Source organism: Pyrus communis, chromosome 11, assembly GCF_041283825.1.
Source record: "Pyrus communis isolate YQ-2024b chromosome 11, ASM4128382v1, whole genome shotgun sequence".
NCBI classification, from domain to species: domain Eukaryota; kingdom Viridiplantae; phylum Streptophyta; class Magnoliopsida; order Rosales; family Rosaceae; genus Pyrus; species Pyrus communis.
The window spans coordinates 23,952,507-23,965,183 of record NC_142575.1 but is presented as its reverse complement, the minus strand read 5'-3'; the positions used below and the strand labels follow the sequence as shown (position 1 = coordinate 23,965,183).

Sequence of the window (12,677 nt, the reverse complement as noted above, 5' to 3'; positions counted from 1 at the left end):
TTTGTATATGCTTCGAGATCGCATACGCGAAAAATAGGAAAAAAAAAACATTTAGAGATCAAGTAACGCGACAAACACTTTTCGACGGTTATAAATGAAAAATAACGATTTAACGGTAGTTTTAACTCCGATTTTGATGATTTTTTACAGCTACACTCCTTGACCCTATATGAATCCAATGAACTCATTCGATCGTCAATTTAAAGTATTTACACAAGTGGATACCACAAAATCTTATGTTATACTTAATGAAAGTATTAATAAATCAACCATCTTGATGGGAAACACATTGTACGAAACTAGTTTCAACGATCGAACCGTCAAACTTGTTTGCATATCCTTCGAGATCGCATACGCGAAAAATAGGAAAAAAAAACATTTAGAGATCAAGTAACGCGACAAACACTTTTCGACGGTTATAAATAAAAAATAACGATTTAACGGTAGTTTTAACTCCGATTTTGATGATTTTTTACAGCTACACTCCTTGACCCTATATGAATCCAATGAACTCATTCGATCATCAATTTAAAGTATTTACACAAGTGGATACCACAAAATCTTATGTTATACTTAATGAAAGTATTAATAAATCAACCATTTTGATGGGAAACACATTGTACGAAACTAGTTTCAACGATCGAACCGTCAAACTTGTTTGCATATGCTTCGAGATCGCATACGCGAAAAATAGGAAAAAAAAAACATTTAGAGATCAAGTAACGCGACAAACACTTTTCGACGGTTATAAATGAAAAATAACGATTTAACGGTAGTTTTAACTCCAATTTTGATGATTTTTTACAGCTACACTCCTTGACCCTATATGAATCCAATGAACTCATTCGATCGTCAATTTAAAGTATTTACACAAGTGGATACCACAAAATCTTATGTTATACTTAATGAAAGTATTAATAAATCAACCATTTTGATGGGAAACACATTGTACGAAACTAGTTTCAACGATCCAACCGTCAAACTAGTTTGCATATGCTTCGAGATCGCATTGCGAAAAATAGGAAAAAAAAAAACATTTAGAGATCAAGTAACGCGACAAACACTTTTCGACGGTTATAAATGAAAAATAACGATTTAACGGTAGTTTTAACTCCGATTTTGATGATTTTTTACAGCTACACTCCTTGACCCTATATGAATCCAATGAACTCATTCGATCGTCAATTTAAAGTATTTACACAAGTGGATACCACAAAATCTTATGTTATACTTAATGAAAGTATTAATAAATCAACCATTTTGATGGGAAACACATTGTACGAAACTAGTTTCAACGATCGAACCGTCAAACTTGTTTGCATATGCTTCGAGATCGCATACGCGAAAAATAGGAAAAAAAAACATTTAGAGATCAAGTAACGCGACAAACACTTTTCGACGGTTATAAATGAAAAATAACGATTTAACGGAGAAAAATAACGATCCAACCGTCATAGCCATTGTTTATCTACATAAGTATGGCATATGCTCACAAAAATCAACCCGCTCATTATTGAACTAAAACCTATTGTCTTAGCATTGAGAAAAAAGTCAATTAGTTTGCAGTTTCTACCACCCAAACTGATGAAGTAAAGGAGAAAAAAATCGTTGACTTTGCGTGACGCATACGGCGTCGCGCAAAACATCTTTGCGTGACGCAGGGCTACATGAGTCGCGCAAAACTGTTTTGCGTGACGCGACATACGTCACGCAAAGATGTTTTGCGCGACGTAAGTGCACGTGCGTCGCGTAAAGCTGTTTTGCGCGACTCATGTAGCCCTGCGTCACGCAAAGTCAACAGAAAAAGCGGTAAAACTCACTTGGTTTAGCGCCAAAAGCTTGCAGCACTTTGCACGACGAAGATTGGCGTCGAGCAATACCGTTTTGCGCGACGTAAGGGCACAAAGGCCATTTGCGCGACGTTTTTTGTTTAGCGTCACACAAACATACTTTGCGCGACGCATTTAGCTGCGTCGCGCAAGTTTTCGTCGCGCAAACATGTTTTTGTACTAGTGGATGTGACAGGTTGAGTTCACAATTTTAATTATTTTGGAAACAAATATTTATTTTTGAAATTTTTTTTCCACATTTTTCCAAACACATTTCCATTTCGTTTTCATGCTACATCCAATTGAGCGCAAGAAAAAAAAATTATGGGCAAAGGCTTAAACAATCATATAGTACTCATGCATATAATAGGCCTTTTATTGGGATTAAGTTCGAGTTTTAGACAATGGGCTTGACAAGTGGGTCTCCGTAAGTGTGGTTAGGTCAAATCCGGGAGGGGTGGCAGTGCTAAGTTTTTAAAAACCGACCCCTTTTGACATCCAAAATGTCTCCTTAAAGATTTTTCCTAGACACCACATCAAGTAAGAGGTGATCATTAGTGAACCCCAATCCATGTTTAATGAACATCCTAAATATGGATTGTTTTCCTAAATGACATGCTCATAATAAGCCCAACAACAATATTCAATTATTTGTAATTAAATAATAAAGAATAAACAATCATATATAAATTAATCAGAAGATAATCACTTAGATAATCAATTTAAAATAATTAATAAGGAGATAATCAATCCACATTAATTAAAAATATAATAGGAGATAATCCTCTTAATAATTCTAATTCTAATTTGATAATCATGATATTATGATCAAATCACCTAATTAGAATTAATCTCATAAAATAATATTCTACAAAAGAATATTTTTCTCCATTTAAATGCTCAAGTCTAAAAAGGAGCAATTAAAATGATATAATATCCCGCTTAAAATACTCAATCGAGACAAGTAATTTAAACTGACACAATATCTCAAAATATTAGAGATTCTCTTCCTCCAAGAAATATGAAAATCCCAGATTTTCAATTTCGTAAGGCAAATTTCCCAAGACCATATCTCAATCTATATGCATCCGTTTGATTCGTATTGTATACCACTAGAAATCCGAAATTACGAGCTACAACTTCTATTTCAGGAACAAATTCCAAAAACTGACTCTAATAGCACGAAAAAGAGCTCCCAAATCTGAACATAAAAATCACGTTTTTCTCCAATTTTTATGCAGAAATCCCAGATTTCACAGATTCGCAAAGGCATATTTGCGAAGCCATATCTTCTTCAATACTCGTCCAAATGAAGTGTAGTTTATATGGTTTTGAAGCTTATGTGACCGACTACAAATCACAATAAAAAATAAAAAAACTACAGAAAAAACAGCTCCATGTACCCTAAATTCAGCTTGAAAAACGGCTGAAAAAACTAAAATTTTCAAGAAATCACAAAACTAGGGTTTGTGATTTCTCTCAAACCGTGGCATATATTTGCACGAAGTTTGGCGGGAATGATTCTCACACATAGGATAATATATTTCTCAAAAGAAATCCTTAAAAAAAGGCAACAAATCAGAATGTGATATTTTCAGGTTTATGCAACCATGGTGGATATAGTGGTTCTCGCAATTTACATCGAATTGTAAGGCGAGGAATGAGCCCTATGGCTCTGATACCACTGTTGGGAATTTATACGAATATAATATAAAGAATTCGATATAGGACATACCTTGCGGAATTAACGAATTCTGGATCGCCATCTCATTCCTACGAACCACGAAGGAGAGCGTCATCCAAGGGAGGATTCGGTTGCATCTAGCCCCGTTAGATTGCCTATGTACCTTGTGCCCATGCACAAGGATCAAACTGCCGTAATTCTTAGTAGCCTCCTAATGCTAAGGCCAAGGTGATACCCTAGAGGCTAAACTAAGAGAAAAAGATTACTAAGAGCTCTATAGCTAAGAGAATTGTTTTTGTTGGTGTCTTCTCCTTTCCCAAAGCCCTCTTTATGTAGTGGCTAGGAGGGAAGAGAGAAAGGGAAATGATCAAAGTGGGACAAATACAGGGTCGGCCTTGAGATTTTGGAGGCCCTGTGCGAGACTCAAACAGAGGCCCTTGCATGGTCTAAAATTTTGGTTGCTATATTTTCTTTTATATTTTATATTTTTATATTGTGTGTAAATTGATATAACGCAAAATAAATAAATAAATAAAAATGAAGCATAATGTGATGGTCATGTACCTATCTCCGTTCTCTATGTTTTTGGTTTGAATCTCCGTACTTTTTAAATACAAAAAGCATGGTGATATGACTATGTACCTATCATATCACTGTAAAAATATCATAATCAAAACCAAGGTTTTAAAAGATGCTAGACGTTAGTTGGGCGGCGGTTTAAGGCCTAGCACCTAGGCAGCTAGGCAAGGTCTAGGCAGCGCTAGGCAGGGATTTTTAGAACAGCGATCAAAACCATTCATGCTCTTCTTATCATCTATAGTTCATCTCAAGAAAAATTTATGTGTTAAACAAATCACTGGTTATGATATTAGTAGCATCTTGTAATGAACCTTTTTCATTGCATTTTTGGTCAAGCCCTAAAGTGAGGATGATTCTCACTCCCCCTCTCCCGTTGATTGCCATTAGATTAGTAAAAATTTTGAGATTCATGTCTTAAACAATTAAACCATCTTAATCTAACAATATAGGTGTAGTAGTACTATAATTTTCTTTTTGATATGGATGACTTAATAGTCTTCAAATGAAATGAAAAATAGATGACTTTTAAACGGGGACCAAAAGAATAAAGATTCTAATTATGAAATGTATTCCATTAAATGATATCATATCAGGAATGAAGGCTTTTAAAGATTATATCAGATTTAAGAATTTTAATTTATTATGATATTCCTAACTACAATTATAATGAAAGAAATTAAACTACAAATATTTAAAAATAGAAAAACTAGTGAGCTCAAAATTCCCAAAATGAAAAAAAAAATCAAAATTAACAAATATGAGGAAGTAAGGAGTCGAACACCGTGCACTACCGCATGAACATGAAGGTACCAGCGCTCATCCTAGGTAAACATCTATAAATTATTTCCCAGCTTTTTTATGTATAGAATATTAAGAAGGATTTTAGAATTTGGGGGCCTTAGAAAATTGAGGGCCCTGTGAGGTCGCACTCTTCGCAACCCCTCAAAGCCAGCCTTGGACGAATACTACATATCGATAACACACCCTATATTGGGTGTACAAATCCTACAACAACCTTTGTGAAAACTTATTTATTTATAATTTTTTGTTGCACAAGTGCAATTGTTGCTCATAAATTTACACTTTGCTTACATTGGATGAATTCAAACTCTAAAAGTACTCTAATTTTGAATCTGAATTCTCGCTAGATCCTCTTTGTGAGGATTCCGGAAATCGGTGAATCGTATCCGTTCATCGTACATCGTGCGGTCAGAAATCATTTTAAATATTTTTATTCAAAATTAAATACAAACAATACCTGATAATAACTAACCGCATAATGTACGATGAATGGATCCCAGGATCCTCACCAAAAGGATCCGGAGAGGATCCTGTTGGCCTAATTTTTCCATCATTTCAATCATATAGCCATTAGAACTATGGTCCTATCATAAAATTCTTATAGTCCAGTGATAAAATTTAAGCATTTACTCCTGCAACTCTCGAGGTCTAGGTTCGATTTCTTATTAGAGCAGTTCCACAATTGGAAACCCTCCCCCAAGCTATTCACTATTTAATCCACTCAATGAACAATAACTGCCCTTAATGAACAGTAACTGTTTTTTGCATCTCCACCGTTGCATTTGAATAGCCTTGACAATAAGCAATAAAATATTAGTATTTTTTTATTTATAATTTTGGAAACGCTTTTAGTGAAAATGAAAATGTTTTTTGAACTAATCTTTAATAAAAATGCAAATGAATCGTGGAAAAATACTTGAAATGCTTCTTGTAACTGCAATATGTGCTTATTGCATGAAGTACTTCAAGCGCTTTTACAATTTAAAAACATTTTCTTTAAACACGTTTTTAATCATTTTAAAAACACTTCCAAACAACCATAATCTTTGAAAATGAAGGCAGACCGAGCAATGCATGTGGTTCTAAACGATGTCGTGTCACCATTTACGTTTGGTCATCTACAAATATCGGTTGCGCCAGCCGAAAAGCTTCTGGAGTCTTCTAAACCCTCAAGAACCCAATTGGTGCTCTGACGGAAACACCCTCCGAAAAGCGGTTAAAATATTCCCATCCAAAAGGATACTTTCGTCAACCAGAAAATCCCACCGGTGTCTCTCTGTTTTCCTTTCTCTCCAAGCACAAGAGATTCTCACTTCCCTTCACAAACCCCTTCCCATACGGCCACCGCAGTCTCTCTCTCGCTCTAGGTTTCCAAATTTTGGTTCCCATTTTGCCCCTCGAATTCTCCAGCCATGTTGGTGTCTAGGGTTTTAGCTCGGGCCTCGAGGACCCTCCCCAGGAGCACAATGCTCTTGGCGGCTCCGCAGAATCATCACTTGCCAATCCTCTCCAATCAGTCCCAAGCTTTGATCCACGATTTTTCCTCTAAGGTGCCTCAAATTCCCTCTTTTTTCTTCAATTTTTTGTCACTAGGGTTTTGCTAGGGTTTTAGGTTTTCCGCAAATTTCACCAATTTAATCTGCTTTTTTGGATCCAATTCCCGTTCTCTTATTATCTAGCGCTAGGATTTTGCTAGGGTTTTATGAAATCATTGTTCTTACTTTTTATCTCTGTTTGATTATTGGATTCAAATTTTATTTTTGTATTTAGTGAATATTGGGTTCTGGTATATGGTTTCAATTTTTTCTAATATGAGAAATTAATATAGCGTATTTTTGCTAGTGGATTTGAAATATTGATGAATTCATTTGTTCTGTAGGCACTAAATAATATATTTTTACTCCAAATGATATATAAAATATCATATGTATGCATGTCCGTGTGATCTATGAAGCATGGATATGAATGCGGATATGGTGATACGTAAAATCTCTAAAAACTAGGATACGATATGATACGTCATGGATATGACAATAAAAATTATAATTTAAAACATATTTTAACATGAAAACATCTGAATTCGAGTTAATAAAGTGTGAGAGTTATATCACTTGTTTCAATTAGAGGCAAGCTCTTTGTATTCATCAACTTTCAACTAAATCTTTGTTTCCTATTAACTTTCACCTCGTAATTTCTCATCTGAAAGTGTAACGGTATCCTAGCAGCCAAATACTGGTATGTGGGAGTACCTGACAAATATTGTTTTCGCTACCAAACTAAAGTATCCGTGCTTCATAGCATATGATATAGTTATCTGAGCATAATTTTGTATCACTTTAATTTCTATGCTTAATTTGAATTTCGTTATGCTCTCTGACTTTCCGCTGGGCAGCTGAGTATGAGGTTTTTTTTTCTATTGAGGGTTGAAGCATATAACTTTGTAGCCTGTTGGACAAGCTTAAAACTTCATGGTTACTAAAGGTGTTTTTTTTTCCTTTTCATTATGTATCTCATTTGTTTTCGAATAACAGATTGTTCCAAGGCAGGTGTCCCTATTGCATCATTCAACCCCAACTTCGTCTATCTCTCAAATATTTGGGTTCTCTTCGTCTGCATCGCCACATCCTGAAAAGGATCATGGAAGTGCTGTAGAGAATGGCAGCGCTTCTACAAATGGAGAGCCAGAAAAAGCAAGTGGAGACGCGAAAGTTGCTGATCAAGCAAAAGAGTCAGGTTATATTTCGGATTCGCAGTCTACCATGTCTTCTGTGAAAAGAAGGAGAGGAGGTACTAAACGAACTGCATTTTCTGATTCAGATTCAGAGAGTGACGGTGACTTAACAATGGATGACCTGGTAAAACTTGTTGCTGAGAAGGAAGATCTTCTGAAGGAGAAACATGAAGAATTCAAGAAAATGCAAGATAAATTCCTCCGAAGTTACGCAGAGATTGAAAATGTCATGGAGAGGACAAAGCGTGAGGCAGAGAATTCAAAGAAATTTGCCATACAGGTCCTGGTTACTTTTGACGATTTATTTCCTGTCCTCAGAGACTTGTTATTTGCTTCTCTTTTTACCTCTTTCTTGTTGCACAATTGTCTGAAGTCTAACTCTGCGGAGTTTTCATAAATATGTTGCAGAGTTTTGCAAAGAGTTTACTAGATGTTGCAGACAATCTAGGCAGAGCTTCTTCAGTTGTCAAAGAAAGTTTCTCAAAACTTGACGAGTCCAAGGACACTGGTGCAGCATTCCCACTTCTGAAAACACTTCTAGAAGGTGTTGAAATGACCGAGAAACAGCTTTTAGAGGTACACTGTTTTAATCACTAATTATAACCACCCATTGTAATCCTTCAAAATTTGAGTGGCTTTATAAGGCTGAGATAACACTGTTTTAAATGAGTTGGATGTACGTTCTGTTCGTCTTATATGTTTTGTGTCAATCAGGCTCATTCTCGCATATTATATTTTCTATTTCAGGTTACATTTTGTGTGTAGTTGTGTACTGCTCAATGGTTCTGTTAGCAATAGAGGAAATTAAATACAAAGTTGTAACGTATAATGCATTTTCCCTTCAGGTATTTAGAAAGTACGGAATAGAAAAGTATGATCCTACAAATGAAGCATTTGACCCAAACAGGCATAATGCAGTATTCAGTTTACAAGATGCTTCCAAGCCTCCGGGTACTATTGCTGTGGTTCTCAAGGTATGAAATATATAATCAATTCTTTTGCATTTCTTTTCAAATGAGAAAGAAGTTTACTACTGCTCGGCATCAGTACTATAAGTCTATAAGTTGGAAGCCTCGGGGTGACACTTTATGTGCTGCGATTGGAACTCCAATGGATATCTTGACATCTTACAAGTTTGAGATGAAAAAATTTGGAATTGTTAAGCATGTCCTGTTTCTCTCTACTAGAGTAAATACTTAATGGAAAAAAATGGCACACGCTTGATGTTATTAGAAAACCTGCCATATTCAAGATTTACTTCCAGAAAATGGCTTTTGGAGGCACATCGCCGCACATATTTTTGCACTGATTTCTTTGATATATGTTTTTGTTTCCAACAACATTAATTGGCCGTTTTTGCATTATGACTTATATTAGTAATGGAGAAGGGTCATTGCAAGGACTTGGATAAATTGTTAGCAGGAATGTGACTAATGCAGGAATCCAAATAATTGCTTGAATCTTTACATTATACTTTTTTTGATGAACAAAATATGGTTTTCCTTACAAATCTGTGTGTAGAAATTATTTTACGTTTGTTCAAATGACTTATGTTACTGTAGCACTAAGCCCATGAGTAAATACCCTAATGCGTTTTTGTATTGCAGCCGGGATACATGCTTCATGATCGAGTTGTTCGACCAGCTGAAGTTGGTGTAACAACGGAAGCGGAGAACAATGCTGACAATTAAATTGCAGCTACCAAAATTTTCCCAAGTTACGTCTTTGCGGTGCACCGGATCACATTACAATTTTTTTTGCCTACGTTTGAGAAACTTGAATAGGATTTAATCTTATTCCTGTGACTTAAGGGTCCATAAACTTATTTTCCAGCCTGACAATTTTTTCTACCCAATCATTTATGTTAGTTTTGTAATATATTACTCTTGTTATTATGGACGACACGACCACATAAGTGCCCTGGGGTACGTTAGAGTTTTCGAGAGGTTCGATTTTTGAGCTTGTTGATAGTAACCAAGATGGTTAAATTTGTGCTTTCGTTTTCGTCGTACTGCTGGAGCAGGTGTGGTTGGTTTATCATGTTGTAGCTTCTGGACTCTGGCGTTTGTGCCTTCGGGAGTAAGAGTTCTAAGAAACCACGAGCATTCTTCGCATGTACAGAATCACAACCACTTAAACCTTGAAACCTTGAACCTTTCCCGAACAAATATATATATATATATATATATATATATATATATATATATATATTTTTTTTTTTTTTTTTGAAAAATGACAACTGATGGTAAACCACGATTATCCAATTTTTTTGGAGGGTTGAGAATACTTACAAAAACATTTCAGCCTCTTTTGATCACAAATCTCGCTGACAAAAATTGGACAAAACAACTTTTGTGTCTGGAATTGTTGTACGTCTAGCTTTCATAAAACTTCTTCGTTCCTTATGTCCTGTCATAAAACCTCTGTCATAAAACCTCTGTTATAAAACCTCTCGAACCGTAGTGGCCAATGGCGATAGGAGAGGTCCAAAGTTCAATTCCCTCGAACATAACCCAATAAGAAGTCATAAAAATAGGCCACGCGCACATCATAAACAGGAGACCACCAATACAGAGAAATGGCAAACTGGTACACGGCTAATCTTTACGAACAGTCAGCTGCTCGAAACGTCATGTGCTTGTTGATCATGTACTACTACTTGCTAACCATATACATAAGGAGAGAACCCACAAACTAATCCTACGGCTTAGTTACATACATCACACGCAGTATCATACTAAATAGAAATCACACGGCTCGAAGTAGTCCCGGCTAGTGGATCGCTGCACGCAGCTCTAGTTTTTGTCTTCACAAACGCTAAGCGTCAATCCAACCAAAATCTACCTGAACTTGCTTTCTTCATCTGAATCATTGAATCAAGGCTGACACCGTGACCATCTTTCAAGCCCAAATCTAAATCCAGATGGCTTCTGTTTGAATCCAGCACTCCTGATTGGTCCTCGTCCAACTCCTGCAGCACGGACAGCATCTAATCAATAATTTGTTGCATGGTAAATTACTTAAGATTTTCTCCACTACAGCAAGAGAACCTCAAAATATCCTAACCCCTATTTGCTTGATGTGGCCAAGGCGAAAACGTTATCTTCACTTTCACACTGCTTTGATAGAGTATCATAGTTGATGATGGTGTTGGTTCCTCAAGTAGTTTCATATAAAACCTCGCATGCTTATATAGCCCATAAAATTTACTAAAATATACTTAGGACACATAAAAATGCAACAGTACAAATGCATTAGATTTTTTTTTCATTTCTTGCAGCGGTGAAGGTTACTTAAACACTATAAAGCATCTTGCAGCGGCGAAGATATTGGATTTCTAGTGACGCACAATACAAGGCGGGTCATTCTTAAACCAGAAAATTTAACCACTATTTCTGTTTGTCTCTGTGTGTGTGGGCACGTACCAGTTCAAGAAAGAACAGAATACAAATACTTGCTCCTCCTAGACCAACACCACGGCCATATGTTGCAGACCTTATGTCCATAGCGCCAAGTTGTAGCACCATGGCCAGTGACTGGTGGTTGATGTTTATTTTAAGCTTTCGTATTATCTTATAATTTCATTTGCAAAAGAACTTAACTGGGAAAACTAAGTGATTTCATAGAATGACCCACAAATAATACTCATGGACTACAAGAAACTAAGTGATGGCCAATACCACCACCCACATGCTCATTCTGCAACGCTAAAAATTATTTCAACCTCTAGGAAAGGGCAGGAGAACACAAAAAGACATCCAACTGAACAAAAAGAAGATAATTGAGCAGGAGTGCAGTAAGTCTCACCTCAGCTTGTTCCTTCATAATCTGATTAATATTTGGCTTTCCATGCACCTTATCACTTGGGCTAACCGATTCATCAGTCTCACTAGTTTTCTCCTCATCTCCAACCTTTTTCTGAATTGGCTTTTTCTGTTCCTCTAGCACAGAAACCTGCACAACGAATCGATCACAAGCTATTAACAAAGAGCATTCAACAGCATCAAGCATCTATTGTATGGATTCCGGGAGTAGAGGACTCATATTTCTAAATAGTTCAATTCAGGGGATCACGCAAGTTAAGCTCTCATGAATGCCCCAAAGCATAACATCAGTCCTAAATTGCACTACTTGGCAGGATAACATATTCGCAAACAAATAATACCGATAATTTAACAAAATTAAAGCCAGTATACTATTAAGTATAAACTCATACAAGTTCTTGTTTTCACAAAAATAGCAGCTACAATTCCTATCTAGGTCACTCTTTTAGACAAAAATCCAAACCTGGAAACACGGTATACAGATTACAGAACAGTCCATCAAATGCTTCAAAGAAATCCTCCAAAAACTAAAAGATAAAAATAAAAGCCAGCAATTTCCATAAATCCTAAAAACCCTAACAACAAATACACAGCAATTGAAACATACAGATGCATATATGCATGTTGGTGGTGTACTTACCGGCGTGTAGCGGAACTTCCGGCGAGGGGGCTCATCCGAAGCCGCGGCGGGTTCGTCGGGGGAGGTAGCGGAAGAGATTGGGGTCCAGCGGCAGAGGAGGAGGCGAGAGCTGCTGTTGTTGGATTGGGAGTGAGGGTTTTGGTAAGTAAGGGAGGGGGATGAAGATGACACGTGGACCCACCTCTTCTTCCACCTGCGGACGGGGCCGCTGAAGACGGTGGCTGTTTGGCCGTACCTGGAGGACGCCCTGCCCAATCTCGACCCGAGTGCTTCCATTTTCGACCCGCTTTTTGCTTCTTCGGCTTTCTAGAGTGACTGAGCCAGTATGTGTGACTATTTCAGCTACGAGGTTGAGAGATACAGATTATTTGTTGTTCAAGGCCTCACGACGTCGTTTCTGTGTTCAGTTACAGCGTCTTTGTCAAACACACGCGGCACAGTTCCGTTGACGGTTTGCAACCGTGTAACTTTCTTCTCTCTCATTGGAAAAATGATAACCACACTTTCCTCTGTTCCCTTTCATCCCTGTTTAATTTTGTTCGTTATTTCTGTTGAATTTATATTTAGGATGAAAATTTAAAGACAAAGT

The 12,677-nt window shown here is 36.7% G+C and overlaps 2 protein-coding genes across 3 annotated transcripts; one reads left to right on the top strand and one right to left on the bottom strand.

Annotated features, from left to right (window-relative positions):
• Positions 1 to 6,046: 6,046 nt before the first annotated feature.
• LOC137742005 (grpE protein homolog 2, mitochondrial) lies at positions 6,047 to 9,539 on the top strand. Of its 2 annotated transcripts, XM_068481735.2 has the most exons (6): positions 6,141 to 6,443; positions 7,425 to 7,626; positions 7,711 to 7,904; positions 8,033 to 8,200; positions 8,470 to 8,598; positions 9,232 to 9,539. In XM_068481735.2, exons 1-6 carry the CDS (start codon positions 6,306 to 6,308, stop codon positions 9,313 to 9,315), a joined length of 915 nt encoding a protein of 304 aa, XP_068337836.2. In that variant the 5' UTR covers positions 6,141 to 6,305; the 3' UTR covers positions 9,316 to 9,539. The 2 variants fall into 2 exon arrangements, with proteins under 2 accessions (XP_068337834.2, XP_068337836.2); XM_068481733.2 differs by having other exon boundaries at positions 6,047 to 6,443; positions 7,425 to 7,904.
• Positions 9,540 to 10,203: 664 nt separating this feature from the next.
• On the bottom strand, positions 10,204 to 12,445 carry LOC137742006 (uncharacterized). The gene is made up of 3 exons (XM_068481737.2): positions 12,089 to 12,445; positions 11,432 to 11,578; positions 10,204 to 10,595 (listed from the first exon to the last, which is right to left on the bottom strand). The coding sequence occupies exons 1-3, from the start codon at positions 12,362 to 12,364 to the stop codon at positions 10,449 to 10,451; spliced, it is 570 nt and encodes a 189-aa protein (XP_068337838.1). The 5' UTR covers positions 12,365 to 12,445; the 3' UTR covers positions 10,204 to 10,448.
• Between the last annotated feature and the right edge of the window lie 232 nt (positions 12,446 to 12,677).

What these genes read in the sequence shown, in the direction of transcription:
- LOC137742006 (XM_068481737.2), bottom strand. Translation starts at nt 12,364, where the DNA reads ATGGAAGCACTCGGGTCGAGATTGGGCAGGGCGTCCTCCAGGTACGGC. An exon ending in GGAAGTTCCGCTACACGCCG is followed by an intron (nt 11,579 to 12,088) that starts GTAAGTACACCA and finishes TTCGTTGTGCAG; the next exon opens with GTTTCTGTGCTAGAGGAACA. An exon ending in TTATGAAGGAACAAGCTGAG is followed by an intron (nt 10,596 to 11,431) that starts GTGAGACTTACT and finishes TCCGTGCTGCAG; the next exon opens with GAGTTGGACGAGGACCAATC.
- LOC137742005 (XM_068481733.2), top strand. Translation starts at nt 6,306, where the DNA reads ATGTTGGTGTCTAGGGTTTTAGCTCGGGCCTCGAGGACCCTCCCCAGG. An exon ending in CAAAGAAATTTGCCATACAG is followed by an intron (nt 7,905 to 8,032) that starts GTCCTGGTTACT and finishes AATATGTTGCAG; the next exon opens with AGTTTTGCAAAGAGTTTACT. An exon ending in CCGAGAAACAGCTTTTAGAG is followed by an intron (nt 8,201 to 8,469) that starts GTACACTGTTTT and finishes TTTTCCCTTCAG; the next exon opens with GTATTTAGAAAGTACGGAAT.